Here is a 17,175-nt window from a genome sequence, read left to right as displayed (position 1 = left end):
AACGCAGGCTCCCATGGATCACAGACCTCCTCCGAAGCTCGCCATCAAACACCTTCACCCTCCACCACTCTCTGGGCAAGCACTTCGTTGTCAAGGCCAACCCCACTGTCGTCCAGCACATCCTCAAGACCCATTTCCCCGTCTACGAAAAGGCAACACCTTCCGCACCACCCTCACCAACCTCCTCGGCGATGACATCTTCAACGCCGACGGCGACACCTGGAAGTTCCAGCGCCAAGTCTCCAGCCACGAATCAAAAAAATCAAAAAATCAAAAAATTTCTCTCTCTCTCTCTCTCTCTCTCTCTCTCTCTCTGTAAAAATTCTCCCACAATCCCCTTAAAACCCTAACCCTAATTCATCTTTAAAATCATCCGATTTGAATCGGTGGTGTGGTTGATTCGTTCGGAATTGAGAGCCGAGAGAGATAGAGTGAAGGATGTCTGCGGCAGTGTGTGGAAGCAAGAGGTCCTTTTTCGAAGAGCTTCCTCCATCGCCGCCTCTCTCAAAGAGGCTTCGCTGTTCTTCTTCTACATCTCCCATTCGCTTCTCTGCTCCTTATCTTCTCGATCAGCTTCGCTCTCTCTTCCCTCAGATGGATCCTCAGGTATTAATGGATATGGTCTTCTTGTTATTAGATGTTATTTTTGGTTTTGGATTCCTATTGCCTGCTTGATTTCTGAGAAAAAAGGGTATTTTGGTTTTGGAGTTTAAGGTCAGGGCAGGGGGAGAAGAAATCGAGGGGGAAGGGGGAGGGAGTCTGGGAAGAGAGAGAGAGAGAGAGAGATAAATTTTTTGATTTTTTGATTTTTAATATTTTATTCATATTTTAATCAATTTAAAATTAAAAAAATTAAAAAATGTGGGACCCACAATGCCACGTAGGCAGTTAACAGAGAGATCTAACAGAAACCCTAACAACGGAACCACATTGCAAAAAATTTACAAACTAAGGGTATGCGATTGTAAAAATTGAAAGGACGGGGACTAACATGCTTTAACGGTGTAAGTACAGGGTACTAAATTGTAATTAACCCTTATTTTTATTTCAACATTTGTGATTTAATTTTCTGAACATTTTAACCTAAAAAAAATTCAAAATCCAAAACATAATATAATTTCACTTAAAAATCAAAACATATTAAGATAAATGATAATCACAAAATTATTTTGGGTTGAATCTGATTTAGAGTAATAATAAAAATTAATTTTGCCGTTGGATTTAAATTTCAGACATTGGATGTGAATTTTTCCCATTGAGATTGCTTAAAAATATCCTGGCCATTGATTATATGCAGAATGAAAAAAAAAAATTGACACATCAACTTAATGCAGCCGTTGGATTGAAACAAATAGTTGTTCTGGGCTTGACAAGTGGCGCAAGCAGCATGGGCAAGTTGGTGATAGGTGGTCCATGTAGCTGGGGTCTTCACTTGGCTCCTTGGTTTGATGCGAATTGGGCCCCACAACAATTCCACCTGGACTGGAAAGCTGGGCCAAATACCGCCCCACATATCAGTTTGCCTAAAATTCCCCCCCTCCCTATACACGAAAGGGATCAGGTGAGAACGCTTATGTGAGAACATTATATAAGAATAAATCGTAGCCATTGAAATGCATCTGAACGGTAGAAGAGAAAAAGCGAGCTTACGGTACATTAGAGTAGGCTGCAGTTTCCCCTTAGCAGAGGTGTCAGGTCGCGCCTGGTTCGAAAAAATCGCGCCTTTCTTATTCCTCACAGTGGCGCCTTTCTTGTCAATGGAGTGATGAATGAACCCTAGTCATAACACCCAAATACCTACCAGACATCAAGTTCTCTATTCGTCATCTCTTCTCACAGAAACTCCTTTGTGTACTGTTTCTTTTTGACTTGCTCTTCTGTTGTGGCAGAACTTCCGTGATCGAGTAATTCTGATCTGAACGTCTGAATCGGTACGTTTCTGTCGAATTTCCTCCCTGTCTTTGATATTAAAGTTTGCATGTTATACTGCATTAACTTAATTGAAATTGGTTTATGGATTTAGGGAGGATTTGAGGGCTTTGATTTTCTGGGTAAGAGTAGGCTGTCTCTGTACGGAGTGTTTGCAAAAATATAAATTTGCCTGAGTAATTTGTGTTCTGTGTTGTACTTCGTATTTTTGTTTGCATTCTGGTTGTTTGTTGTGTTTTCGTAAAATTCGAGGAATCTTCATCTGTTCCTCATTGTAATCCTGCTTTGGGCATGTAGTGGTGTGAGTGTTGGGCATAATTTTAGGGATTTAATGGGGCTTGGCAAACAAATAATAATAAGTACCAGTTGAAGTAGAACGCATAAGAGAAAATTGAATCTTAACTCTGAATATGAGATGATTTGGGATGCATAAGGAGCAATGCATCTTGTAGTAGGTATCAATTTTGTATCTGAATTTGTTGAAATTAGTGTTTGTAGGTGAAATTATGTATCTTAATGTGTTGAAAATAGTGTATCAGTTTTGTAACTTGATATGTTGAAGATTCTGTTAGTAGGTATCAATTATGTAATGTGTTGAAAATAGTGTTTGTAGGTTTAAAAATGTGTAGATAATATTGTGAGTTGGTATCACTTCTGTATGTTAATGTGGTCATAATATTGTCAGCACGTATCAGTTCTGTTTTTGAAGCAAAAGGTGTCTTTTGCAGGTATAAAATGGATTGTGGGTTTGAGCTTTGTTTCCCGGAGTCAGAGGTCTATTCTGCGCGGGTGAATAATCTGTGTGTGGCGCAAACAGTCCTGTGTAATTTTGGGGCGCATTTCAGTGAGTCGCTTATGGAAAGATTTAGAGAGAGCTGTTTTGGGCACCTGTTGGGACTCCATAAAATTGCATTTAGTGGTCAAATTGTGCATGGTCTGGCACTCCGGCGAGTAGGAGGACTTGGTGTGAAGGACATGATGGGCCTTAGTTATGCAATAGGGTCCAACGTTGCTCAATTCAGTGTAAAGGATTTTTGTTTGATAAGTGGTCTAAAATGTGGAAGCGAGCCTGACATAACGTCTGCCGGGGAAGATCATAAGCGATTTATGAAAGCACATTTTACCAACAGGAGTCACATTACTGGCCAGGACTTAGAAAATGCATTCCTAAAGTCCGAAATAGGAAGCGAGGACTCGTTCAAATTGGGACTGCTGTATTTTATGGAGTCTGTGATTATGGGTAGACCCCAAAATGTAAAGATAAATGAGGACTACTTACATTTGGTTCATAAAATGGATGAATTCAACAAATATCCGTGGGGATCTATATCGTTTGAGTGTCTGCAAGATTCTATGTTGTTTGTTCCCGGGAAGAAAGAGAGAGATGAAGACAAGGATGGGTAGGGGAAAGGGGTGAAAAAGCAAAAAAGGCGGTGCGGAGTTCAGTGAGAAAAGGGAAGAAAAACGTGGAGGATGAGAAGCCTAAAAGAATTAACAGACCTGCATGGAATATAAAGGGATTGAGCTATGCTTTCCAGGTATGATTTAGTTGAAAATTAGTGTTTGTAAAATTTAAGTTCGTAACTAAGTACTGACTTTGATAATCTATTTGTTGTAGATTTGGGCGTATGAATTAATTGCTGAATTGGGAATTCCCCCCCTTAGATATTGTAGGCGGATAGAGGAAACTGCATTAGTCCCTCGAATTTGCCGGTGGGAATCCACAGATAAAGTGCCTGAGTTTAGAAAGCTGAACGCTTATATATTTCAAAGCAAACAGGTGTGTAGTTAATAATTGATTTCAATAGTATGTTGGTTTCATGAGGAAAGCTGTTTACTATTGTTTATGACCTGTTCACTGTATATGTTTGACAGTCTGTTATACTGCGGCTCTTACGACCACGTGAATTGGAGATGAGGCAACCATATTGGAGTTGGGGATCAGTTGTTCCTGAATGTGATGCACCTAGTGCAGGCCCGCGGGTATGTAAGGACCTTGATGAATTAAACTCTGTTGTGCAGCAGTTGAGGAATGAGGTTGCACTATTGCACCGTGAGAAGGGTGAGCTAGAGGAGAGAGTTTTACGCTTGGAAAAGTGTACCAATCATGCAGACGCCAGCCCTTTTGAGTATGATGGAGAGGAGAGACTTAAGACTGAGGATTCTGGAGAGGAGAGACATGAGACTGAGGATGCTGGAGAGGAGAGACATGAGACTGAGGATGCTGGAGAGGAGAGTGATAAAACTGAGGAAGTTGGAGTACCCGAATCGAGAGAGGAGACTGATAAAACCGAGGAAGGTGGAGTAGCCAAATCGAGAAAGGAGTGTGCAAAAAATGTGAAAGAAGAGGTGCAATATACAACCCCGGATATAAATTGGGAAGATCCAGATGTGGTGTGTGTCACCCTTGTTAAATTCCTTACAAATCCTCCTCGAAAGATTGAGATGTCCACTGCGGAGGGTGAATGTGGCGAAGATGTTATAGTTGGGGTGGGGCGAAAGAGGGGTCGGGGAAGGAGTCAGACGGTTGGTCCTGTGACGAAGAGGCCAAGGGCAGTGGTAAGGGAAACTCCATGGCAAGGTCGGGAGATTCCCAATATTTCGAAGGACCCAATTGCTGACCCCCTAAGGCCTGTTCCCCGTGATTCCCTTCTGGAGGTGGCAAAATTCTGCTAGGAATGGGGACAAGAAGTAAAGTAAGTTCCCTTTGGCCGTCCTTAGTGAAATGTAAATGGTTTATTATGATTACATATTGAGTCACTGGTGAAACGGAATTGATAATAACAATGATTGACAAATATAGTTCATATGTGCGGTTATGTGGAGACGAAGCTATGGAAGGTTCGCATAACTTCTTTGTTCGGTTGCTGACCAAGGACGGTTGGTTGGATGACTCGGTAAGCATTGATTAATTAGTGATTTTGTCGATAAGCCCTTGCTATGTAGTAATTGATTGATTTAATAATGGAAACAACCCTTTTATGTAGAACATTGACATGGCCTTGCATTTGCTATGGGAGCGGCACAACAGGTCTGGCAAGTGGGCAGGTTCTGACTGGACGATACTGGACACCACTTTTCAGGTCTGTATTATTTCATAAGCATTGTTTGTTTTGAAATTCCGTATCCGTTATGATGCATAACTCGTGTGCCACTATGCAGAAATGTGCTGCCTTAGATTACACGCAAATGAAGTTGTATATTGGAAAGGAGGAGAGGAAGCACAGCAACGGTCTAGTGGGAATGGTGAAGGGCGAAGGGCTTAAGTTGGCTAAATCATGGGGGTCTGTGAATCAAGTTTTTTTGCCCTTCAACCTAGAAAGGCAGAAGCACTGGATCTTACTTGTTATCGATTTAAAAGAGTGTGAGATAAGGGTATATGATTCAAAAGTAGATCTGTGCAGAACTCAAGCCATCCAACGGGCTGTGCAGTCGGTGTCCAAAATACTGCCCCGGTTGTTACACGAAGCTGGATATATTGGCGACGGTCTACTTCTTAAAACTGAGTGGCCAGTTAGTCGCGTTTTGGATGCACCCCCCCAACAAGTAGGCGGGTGAGTCATATTCGACCTAAACACAGTGTGTTATGAAAGTGCGCTTTTGTTGTAAAATGAATGACTGCTGCTTCGCTATGTTTCAGGGGCGACTGTGGGATGTACATTTTAAAATACTGCGAGTTTCTGACCTCCAATGTAGAACTAGCCAATATTTCCCATCATGTCATGCCCTTGTATCGGTTGAAGCTCGCTGTGCAGTTGTTGCAGGGATATTAACGCGTGTGCTTAATTAGGAGAGGCAATATGACATAACTGGGTGGGTTAGACGAACTTGCAAACTTCATTTCACTGGGTGGGCGGTTTGTAATTATGTAGGTAACAGTAGTTGAACTGAAGAAATTCATATAGCTTGGTATTGGCTCAATTCGCGAGATAGAGAACTAACCTTTCTATCATATAAGGGAAGCTCGAAGACCTTTCTTCGCATGCTTGAGGGCATCCATCCCGTTTGTACGAAGGTTTTGAAAAGGTAGTTTTGAGTCTTGTTAATGAACAAACTCTTCTTTATGATCCAACTACCCCTTTTGAATTAAAATTAAAGAATAAGTTATTTTTATTGGGTTCAAATACAACCTGTACGAAACCGTCAACACATGTTGTTGATACTAAGCTGAACCATAAACCGTAGGACCTGCCACACTGTGTTTTCAAATGTGGAATAAATAGGAATGTTTCTTGTTTACGGCAAACAAGATTGTGAAGGTCAAGATGCAGGCATATCAAACGTTCTAAAATTCATTTCGTAATTATGCTGAATGGTTAGTTCATAATAGTAGAGTGCAAACACTTCTTCATATTTCATAGGTGTCCGGATTAGAAAATTACAACATACATACTTGAGAAGCCAAAACAGAACAAAATTGATAAATATATACTTGAAATAGCTGGAAGATTTCCAGACGCAAAAAGTTTCTTACTTCTTCATCACTTGAACTGCCAAATTCAGAAATGATAGAACTAACAACAGTAGGAGGATCTTTTTAATGCCCTGATACGGATGACTTCAGCATACACATTAAGTTGCTTCACATCCAGCTGGTTTTCAATTTCAGATTCAGTTGGCATGTTGCCTCCAGTCACCCATTCATAGCCGCTACACCTTGTAGCTCCCTAAAAAAACATAAGAAAGTTACATTTTTCATTTTCGGATTACAATGTCAGACCCAATTCATCTACTCTGTAGCAGTTTTCGTTAGCTTAGGCAATGGCCGATCTGAGTTAGTGTTATTGTCTTAGGGAAGATAATACTTACATATGATGTGAAGCACTTCCAATACGGTCTGCCCATATTCCTTTCAGATTTCGAAATTAGCATAACCATCTCAGCATTGCAATGCCAACACCTCTTTGCTTGAGTGTTTGTTGAAGAATTCGACATGGCTTTGCCAGAAGGGAAAATGAAGATAACAAAAGATGACAACCCTTCAAACAATTTGCTCAAAACCCCCAATTAATTTTCCTTAAAATCAGAAAAGGAATGGTTTTTTCTTTTTTGGGGAGAACTAATATGGAGTTTCAAGTTTCAATTGTCCTGTTTTTGGTTGTAACAATCCATGACAGTGAGCGGCAAATTCAAAATTTGCAGGAATGTTTTTTTTTTGTTAACCCTAACCCATGAGCGGGAAAGAAAAGAATTGGTTTAATATTTTTTAACCCTAAGCATTCGACAGTAAACCCTAAACCTTGGGGGGCAAGCCCCTACACCCTTGAAGTCGTTTACAAATTGAATATTTAAGTGGAAACGATTAGAAAATATTAAAACTGGCGTGTGGCGACATGGGAACGCGCCGCGTGGCGGTCAGGCTTGCAGCTCCCCACTCCAGCGCCTCCACTTGGCATTTCTTGTATATTTTATTCAGTTTTTTTCCCAAAAATCGTTAAAAATACAGGAAAATTAAGGAAAAAATTGGGAAATTTCGTAACTCTATGTGGGGATGAATACTTCATACGGAAAGTTCCAACCCTGGTTTAGGAGCGAGTGAAAAATAAAATTTGGGAACCAACCCTACATTCGAATGATGCAAATGAAAACCCTAGTACACTTTGTAAACCCCACACTCTCATATATTCGATCACATTAATCCCGTATCCAATTTTGTTTGTCCTTCCCTTTTTCCGGATATGTCATCGAAGGAAATCCCGTTCCGATCGCTGAGGAATTTTTCGGGATTTTTTCACCTTCAATTTTGATTTTTAATTGAATATTGAAGTGGAAACGATTAAAAAATATTAAAACTGGCGTGTGGCGGCATGGGAGCGCGCCGCGTGGCGGTCAGGCTTGCAGCTCCCCACTCCAGCGCCTCCACTTGGCATTTCTTGTATATTTTATTCAGTTTTGTCCCCAAAAATCGTTAAAAATACAGGAAAATTAAGGAAAAAATTGGGAAATTTCCTAACTCTGTGTGGGGGATGAATGCTTCGTCTGGAGTTTTGAGTTAATATTTGGCAAAATGTTTGTTGTGAAAATTGATATGTAATTCTTGATGTTAGTGAACAGGGATTTCCGTACTATGGGATTCAATATATTTTTTTTTGGTGCATAAATCCTAAAAATTGCTGGACAATTCCGAAAATAATGGGGAAATGTCGTAGATGGTTATAATCAAATTGGGAAAAACCCTCCACTTATTTCGTAGATCCACATTGCGATACTTAAATAATTATGTTAGTGAAAAGGGATAACCGCATGACTTAATTATTGTTGCAAAAATAGTTTCAAATGCAAGACAAATCAGGAAATGAGGGAGATTTTTTTGGGGTATTTATGGAATCATCGGAGTATCTTAGAAGATCAAGGATGTGTCAGACATCCACTTGTCAACAAAGTGAGTGAAAGGATAATCCCTTTCCGGGTTGACAACACGCAACCTCCCTCCCATATGCCTGTCTGTCTTCTTTAACGAATGACTGTTTGGGGGATATGAACCAGCAATTCCACATCTGAGACCACTTACTGAAACGATATAGGACCCAAAACCAGAAACAGACTTCAAATAAAAACAATACAAAGTTCAGACAGTTTTACCTTTACATAAAAACACTAAAAACCAAAACAACAATTTATTAATAAAACACCTATCATACCATGTATATACACTTATATATCAAACGCAGTCATGAAGTGGAGTTCGTGCTGGATGCAGAACAGCTCCCTCTTCCATTTGCAGGGTTCACAGCAGTTCCAAGCATCTACGTTGTCCCAGTCTTGGGCACTGCGGTCCCCGAACTGATACCACTTCTGATTACCCTCACAGTCAATGCAGTCTTGAAAAAAATCTTCGCCTGCAGTAAACTTTTCAAGCAGAGGAGGAGTTTTGGTGCCAGACATTGTATACCGACCCAGTCGCAAGGTTATTGAATCCCTGCAAGCTTTTATGTTCAGTTTCTTCGTTTTGCTGAGATGGCACAAAAACTCCAGCCCATTCTCCTTGCCGTCGCTAGGGTTCAACAGCCCTAGCAAGCCAACAAGGTAGGAGGCTTCCTCATGCCCTGCCATAGCCGCCACCCGTAGGTTCTTCATGCCCTCATCATCATTCTTCACGAAGAAGTCATGAATAGCTTCTCTGTAAATGATTTCTGGATTGTTATGTTGTTTACACTTTTGCAAGAACTCAACAATTTTCCCTTCATCTTCACCGTACCAGTCCTGATGCCACTGGTACTTATCCACTGACACCGTTGTCCAAACCTCAGGATCGTTGAGCATTTGTTTAAATAACTTGCAGGTTGCCGCCATGTTGTACAAATCTTCAGAGGACTGCTTTGCAACCACGAGCAGCACCTTAAACCATGCTAAATGTGGAATATCCATCTTGGTTGTTGGAGAAGAGGGACTGAAAAGGGTGTGTGGAGAAGAGGACTGAAAAGGGTGTGTGGAGGTTTTAATAATAAAGGTGTCGTTTGGGGACGAAGAAGGAAGTGCCGTATATATCTTCAGAGGCGTGACCCACTTCACAAAGGACGAAGACAAGGGTTTAGATCAGTTTCAATTATATTATTCGTTTCCCAAGCGCTGTGACTGAAACGACAATTGACAGTAGTGGCTGAAGCTGGAGGGACTCAAATCGTTTCGCGCGCTCCCATATTGAGAGCATTTATGATACCATTTGTCACCGGCAGCAGTCACAAAATTATAAATGCTTTTCGTCATTATTATTTTGCTAAAATCACATCACCACTTTTGAAGCAAATGACTTAGTTACATTTGAACATGACCAAGTACTCAGTTTCATTTTGCCAACCTTGACCACATAATATCAACGCACCATTAACAGTAAAGTAAAGATCACATTGTATATGATACTAATAATGCAAAAATGACATCAGAACGAGTGAAGGTAACTTGCATTTTAAAATTAACAACTTAGCAGTTGCTTCTTGCCAAATATGGAACTAAATATGAACGCGTATCACCAGTACAGAAAATGAAAACTGTGTTTATGATACTCATAATGCAAATATGACAGCACACGTTCTCAAGGTAACTTACATTTCAACCACGCCGCACGAACACTTAAATCTCCGCAAATATGATACTTAATTTGTCTGATTATCACCTTTATAGAAAATGAAACTAGTGGCACCATTTACGATTTATGGCTCAGCATAGTATCAGCAACATTTGGTGACGGTTTCGTACAGGTTGTATTTGAACCCACTAAAAGTAACTTTGTATTCAATTTTAAGTCAAAAGGGGGAGTTGCATCATAAACAAGAGTTTGTTCATTGGGAAAATTAACTTATGCTTCGTATGTAATTTTTGGGAAAAATTAGTCTTATTTTCTCCTTTCAAATGACACACTGAATATTATTATTGTTATTTCCTTGGTCAAATTATATATTTCACACGAATAAGCAAACCTCATATTACCATTTTAGGAACAACAAGTCCTGTGAGGGAGATCCAATCAATGCTAAAAACAATCCCATTCCTTGTAGGCATTTTGTAAAGAGAAATTAAATATGTTGACAGAAAATCATGTAAACATACTTCAATTAAAGCATACCCATTTTGCCTTACAACAGTACGCATAATCAACCAAAAGCAGTTTCCCATATTTTTTCCTTAATTTTCTTCACATCTTACAGCTTGGATACATATAAGATACCATCTGAAGTGTCCAAAGCTAAATGGTTATACCTTCAGGAGCGCACACAAAGTTGGAACAAACGCATTCAAAATGAACTTTTAGGCATGTTTTTCCAAACAAACTGACTGAAAATAACGAAAATGAACGTTGTCCAGCGACGGTTTACTCCATGGTGATTCCGTCCCAGTTGTAGCTTGGGACAACACATTTTTCATACTCTCGGAACAGGTCAAATCCTTTACGTGCTTCTGCTTCCCTCATCTGCACTGCCTCATTCGACCCCCTGAACCTTCGACAACCTTTTCCTTTCGCAAGCCTAACCCTCAGTTTCATTACTTTGACTGATCGAAGGTGTAATTCCGCTTGACTTTTCTCCTTCCCCAATGTTTCTTCATACCATCTTAGACGTATCTTCTGACGTTTTATTTCTGTCAACAAAGCATCGTACCGCATCTGGCCGATACGACCTGCATCATCATGGTCCTCAGATGCAAAGTTGATGGATTTCGCAGGTCCAACAGGAACATCTTCAGCGTTCTTATTCTTCTGTGAGATAGGGTCTGGATTTTTTGGTGGAGTTGTTATAAGTATGGGGGGGATTTTCGTAGGTGAACCCATGGTGAGTTGAGGGTTGTTTGGACCAAATGGTGGTGCAATGTGAGGCAGAATATATAAGTTTTTTATTTATACAATAGTCCCCTTACTAATTTTCCCGCCAACATGAATTTGTTCACTTGGACTGGGGACCCGCCACTTGAGATACCTAAATTCCGTGGTGATGTCATATTTGCATTATTAGTATCATACACAGTTGTTTAATTTTCTTTACAGGTGATAAGCACACAAATTAACTAAGTCATTTGCTTCAAAAGTGGTGATGTGATTTAAGCAAAATAATAATGACGAAAAGCATTTATAATTTTGTGACTGCTGCCGGTGACAAATGGTATCATAAATGCTCTCAATATGGGAGCGCGCGAAACGAATTGAGTCCCTCCAGCTTTAGCCACTACTGTCAATTGTCGTTTCAGTCAATTGTCGTTAGGCTTGCGAAAGGAAAAGGTTGTTGAAGGTTCAGGGGGTCGAATGAGGCAGTGCAGATGAGGGAAGCAGAAGCACGTAAAGGATTTGACCTGTTCCGAGAGTATGCAAAATGTGTTGTCCCAAGCTACAACTGGGACGGAATCACCATGGAGTAAACCGTCGCTGGACAACGTTCATTTTCGTTATTTTCAGTCAGTTTGTTTGGAAAAACATGCCTAAAAGTTCATTTTGATTGCGTTTGTTCCAACTTTTTGTGCGCTCCTGAAGGTATAACCATTTAGCTTTGGACACTTCAGATGGTATCTTATATGTATCCAAGCTGTAAGATGTGAAGAAAATTAAGGAAAAAAATATGGGAAACTGCTTTTGGTTGATTATGCGTACTGTTGTAAGGCAAAATGGGTATGCTTTAATTGACGTATGTTTACATGATTTTCTGTCAACATATTTAATTTCTCTTTACAAAATGCCTACAAGGAATGGGATTGTTTTTAGCATTGATTGGATCTCCCTCACAGGACTTGTTGTTCCTAAAATGGTAATATGAGGTTTGCTTATTCGTGTGAAATATATCATTTGACCAAGAAAATAACAATAAAAATATTCAGTGTGTCATTTGAAAGGAGAAAATAAGACTAATTTTTCACAAAAATTACATACGAAGCAAATGTAACCAATAGTTGTGTTATTTTAAATTACATAATCAACATGAAGGAAATAGACGGAAAAGGTTTGCAAAACATAATGTTACGGTTGAAACGAAAGCGAGTTCAAACCATATTCCGAAGATGAGGTGTACACTCTGTATTATCACATCTTATGAAATTGAGTACGAAAGTGAGTTCAAAAAACACATTCCACGATTTATAGCTTCCCCCAGTTGTGTAATGCCACAAGGAGCTGGTATCAATTTTGGGGCATTTTTTCCCATTTTTCTCCTTGTTCTTACCATGTCTTCAATAATTTTCCCCCAGTTGTGTAAATTGTAATGAAAATAACGAAATACAACACATGGCGGGACCTGACCGCATCAACCTTGCTGCACACGTGCATGTCAATGACCATTCTCTCACCCTTCCTTTGCAAACATCGGGATAATAATTCGACAAATGCTACCACCTCATTGAAAGTTGAAAATTCAAATTTCTTGTGTATGCTATCTGTGAAACATAGGAGGCTTTAATCCGAATTCAAATCAAATACTCTCATTACTGAACAAAAAAAACAAAACTGATGTCACAGATGGGGAAAACAGATAAAACAAACTGCGGAATACTCCAGGACATCATATATAAATGGTGTCGTATGGCTATGGTATACTCATTGCCCTACATCAACATCTTCTTATCTTCCTGACTCTTCTTTGGAGTTGTGTTTTGTGCATAACGAATCCCCCAATCTGAAGAAACTTGAACATGTCAACTAGTTCAGACGGCAATGCAAATCAGGGGACTCCGATGGGTCATGAGAATATGCCCCCGATTATCCAAGGTCCCCTCTACCACCGCTGCCACTTCCAACCTCCTCGGCAAGCGAGGGCGACTCCGATGATCCTGCTGTGGAAATAAATGATATGAAGAATAAACTGGAACACGACTCCTCCTTGGTCCATTATTGGACTCAAAAGTGTGTCGGAGCTGAGCAGAAGTTGGCGTATTTGACGCGCCAAGTGAACAAAGCGCGTTGCAGAAAAGAGAAGCACAGAATTCGTGGCCAAAGAAGAAAGCACAAAGCAGAGGATTTGCAAATGACCCTGGACGATGCTACGTACGAATCTTTGAGCATCCACAAAGGAGGCGACAAGCATGGGCAGGCAATGTCTGTGGCTTTCAACAAAGGTTTTGAGCAATTCCGACGGTTTGCTGCAGATGTCCACAAACATATTGACTGGGACGCCATAACTCCGTCTGCTGCACAGCAAATCATCTCCGGCAGTGTACACCCACCAGAGCTAGGCCACCAACCAGCAAAAGCCAACGATAATGACGGCTGGTAGCCATATCAATCGCTAGGCAATCGTTATTCACTTGTTTGTTTTTTGTTAATGCCAGATCTGGGTTTGTGTTTACATGTTTATGCCCGATCTGACTTACGTGCAGCTTATTCGGGTTTAAATCTGCTATTGGGTTCTATGTTCTTACCAGAGTTCAATCTTATTATAACTACTGGATTAGTAGAGTTCAGTTACTAATAGTGCTCAAATTTTTGGTTTCAAAAATTGTCGGTGGGTCGATAAATTTTTTCAACATTATCTGACACAGATATTCGGTTCTTTGACACATTACTGGCACATAGTGATGGTTTCAAGATTCCCTTGCTGACACACCGTGATGGTTTCAAGATTTGCTTACCTACATATTTCATTTTCCTTGCAACCGTTGCAAAGGTGATAAAACGTTACCCACATTGCATGAATCCCAAACAAATCCTTTCAAACACTGGCTCCACGTTCTGAAAACACCAAAGCCCCAGGATGGACATCCACCTTCAACCAAAGATGGATCCGAAAGTTCGAGTTGCGCATAATTATTGCAAGCATGGTGACGTTCACGACCATCCTTGTGGGACGTGCAGGGATCTATTCGAGGTAGGTCCACACAATGTTCAATACTATCGGTCCCCGACCCCTTCTCCCCCAAAGCCCCCATCTCCCATTGTTTGCATTACCCCGACAGTGGTACGAGGATTGCTACAATGACAAACGCATTCTAGATTGGGAGGAACGCGGCCGCTTTGAGTCAAGTGATGACTCTGATGTTGATAACTAAGTGGCTCTTCAAATAACTTATTGTTGACTTTAATGTACTTTTATTTTTTTTCTTTTTGCAGGGGGTCGAATGTAAGTCATGCGATACGTGTGTGACACTTAATAATTATCGAATACAAAAGTTACTTTGTTTTTGGGCGGTTTCACTGTTGCTTTTCACATACCTTAGTTCAGTATCAACATGAGGCACTTACATAAGATTCACTAATGGTTCCAGATGGTTTCCAAAAAGACACAAATTGGTATCAACAAATATTCAAACTCCGGGACCGTAAAGGAAATCAAACTCCTGCAGAAATGACTCTGTCATAGTAGCTTCCCTGTCCTGCGTGCTCTGACTGCGCTGCAAATTCTCATCAACTGCAGCACCAACTTCTGCGTCGGAAGACGAAGAGCTGCAACATCGAAACAAAGAAACAAGTCAACAGCATTTCTTGTATAAAATTCAAACCCAGACAATTACATATTCACTTACCCGCTCACAAGTTTTGGACAACTCTGTCTATCATGATCAGTCTTCCTACATTCACTGCACCGCCGTTTATGTCCTTCCGCTGCCTTCTCTTTTTGTCCTTTCACTCTTCTCGCACGCCCTTTTGCTTTTACTCGATGGGGATCCTTTATTCTGACTTGGGAAGAACTAGTTTCGACCTCTCCATTGGGTTCTTCTTCGACACGAGCTCTTGATGACAACAACTTTGTAAGCTTCCCACGAATGTCGTCAAATGAATTTTCCAGCAACTCAAAACCTTCATCACACAACAAAGCAGAATCTATCAACTCACCTGCAACTTTGCCAAGTTTCGATCTCTTAACCAAAACCAAACCGTCCACGCAATCTTTAACTTCTTTGTCATTCTTATCATATACTACACCGCACTTTGCACTTTGAAGCCATCGTTTCACTATGTAATTGTCTGGCAAGTGCTCCACCTGCTTCATTCTTAAAAATGCTAGGATGTGTCCGCACGGAATACCCCAAAATTCAAATCCTTTGCAGCTGCAATAAGCTTTAGCGGCATCTTTATCATGCACAAGCTCCTTCATCCGTGTCACCCCCGGATTTACCCGCTCACTTACTTTGTACCTGCACTGGGTCTCATCTTTCTCTACAAGTTCGAACAAGCATAAAAGGCTTCGGAAGTCTTCCCTCTCAAACATTTCAAGAATTTCCTGAGTGTAAATGCGTGTCATTTGATGTTGCATTGGTGTTCGAAATGGCAGTGGAGGTTTTTCATTGGTATCAACATGATCAGCCATTAACTCCTTGTGCCTCTGTGAACCAAGAGCTCTTTCAAAACGTACAATGAATTCCATCAATGTGTTTTTCCGGTTAATATATTGTTTGAAAAATGCATGACAGCTTTCAGCCCGTTGACTACTGGACATCCCTGCCGAAAACACATGTTTTACATATGATGGAACCCAATTCTCCCGCAAAGCATGAATCGAGCTCAGCCACAGATGGTCTTTCAGCCCATTGCTTGTGACGATTTCATCCCATTTCGCATCAAATTCTTCTCTAGTGTCCATACCCCATATGCATTTGCACATTTCCGAAAAACATTCCCCAATGCCGGGTTTCTCCATAAACTTATTCAAGATATGCCATATGCAATATCTATGGAATGTTGTTGGGAGAGTTAAAGCAATTGCCTTTGACATGGCTGCATCTTGATCAGTGATGATCATTTTGGGTGGCTCACCTGGCATGGCTTTCTTGAATTCTTCGAACAACCATACAAATGAATCCGTGGTTTCACTACTTAGGAATGCACAACCAAACAACACTGTCTGCCTATGGTTATTAACGCCTAACAAAGGCGAAAAGACCATCCCATAGCAGTTCGTGTTGAACGTCGTATCAAATACCACCACATCCCCAAAAAACCCATAAGCTCGTCTTGACCTTGCATCTGCCCAGAAAACATTTCCCATCCTTCCTTCCGAATCTACCTCCATATTGAAATAAAATGATTCATTTTTTCCTTGCTCAGCCAAAAAATGCTCCTTCAGCAGCTCTGCGTCATGCCCAATCACCTCCCCACACACGTCCCTTGCATAATTATAGACATCTCTCCTAACAAACCCAACATTTTCCAATCCCCCTACTTGCACCTCAAGAAGGCTTACCTGTTTATGTACAGGGATATTAACTTTGCTCATATGTGCACTATAGGCCTTTGTAGACTCTGTTAAGTTACGGTGAGATCTCAATAGATGGACTTTATCAACTGTGGTCATGTCATGGTTGTGTACCTCATTGAATCCTACAACAGTGTACTTATTCTTCTCGTTTACCTTCAAAATCGCAAGTTTAGCCTTGCACCCAGTTCGAGTACAACCTCGTTGTCTTCTCTTACGACTAACAGTGCTTATCAACGCATACCCTTGTTTACAGCATACATATTCTTTCCTTGTTACCTCTCCAGTGAATGTGCACGTTCTCGTTGTAGAACACCGAATGCCAAATCCGGCTTTCGCAGCATACATATTATAGAAATTGAACACATCCTCACAGCAATCAAATTCAAGTCCCAATTTTGGTTTCAATTCCGAACTAACTTCCGATGTCACCTGTCCTTCGCACTCCATTTCACAGTTCTTGCAATTTAACCCTGAATATCACATCACCACCATCATATATGATATTAAAATCACTATATGTGAAACATTAAAGACCTACATACACACTAACGTAACTTGTGCTGATGCCCAATATTTGGCACAGGCTTTCAAACAGGTTTAAAATATATATCAACTAAAATATGACATCCAAATGACTCTC

General features: G+C 40.6%; 2 protein-coding genes across 2 annotated transcripts; one reads left to right on the top strand and one right to left on the bottom strand.

The window, feature by feature from the left end:
- Positions 1-4,715: 4,715 nt before the first annotated feature.
- On the top strand, positions 4,716-5,702 carry LOC148293149 (ubiquitin-like-specific protease ESD4). Its single transcript, XM_088244610.1, has 4 exons — positions 4,716-4,826; positions 4,917-5,012; positions 5,092-5,483; positions 5,570-5,702. The coding sequence occupies exons 1-4, from the start codon at positions 4,716-4,718 to the stop codon at positions 5,700-5,702; spliced, it is 732 nt and encodes a 243-aa protein (XP_088100736.1).
- An 8,941-nt stretch (positions 5,703-14,643) lies between these two features.
- LOC148293148 (protein FAR1-RELATED SEQUENCE 5-like) lies at positions 14,644-16,982 on the bottom strand. Its single transcript, XM_088244609.1, has 2 exons — positions 14,863-16,982; positions 14,644-14,782 (listed from the first exon to the last, which is right to left on the bottom strand). The coding sequence occupies exons 1-2, from the start codon at positions 16,980-16,982 to the stop codon at positions 14,644-14,646; spliced, it is 2,259 nt and encodes a 752-aa protein (XP_088100735.1).
- Between the last annotated feature and the right edge of the window lie 193 nt (positions 16,983-17,175).

The sequence above is a fragment of the Prunus avium genome, chromosome 7, assembly GCF_965620075.1.
Source record: "Prunus avium chromosome 7, drPruAviu1.hap1.1, whole genome shotgun sequence".
Taxonomy (NCBI): domain Eukaryota; kingdom Viridiplantae; phylum Streptophyta; class Magnoliopsida; order Rosales; family Rosaceae; genus Prunus; species Prunus avium.
This window is presented reverse-complemented; position numbering and strand designations above follow the sequence as displayed.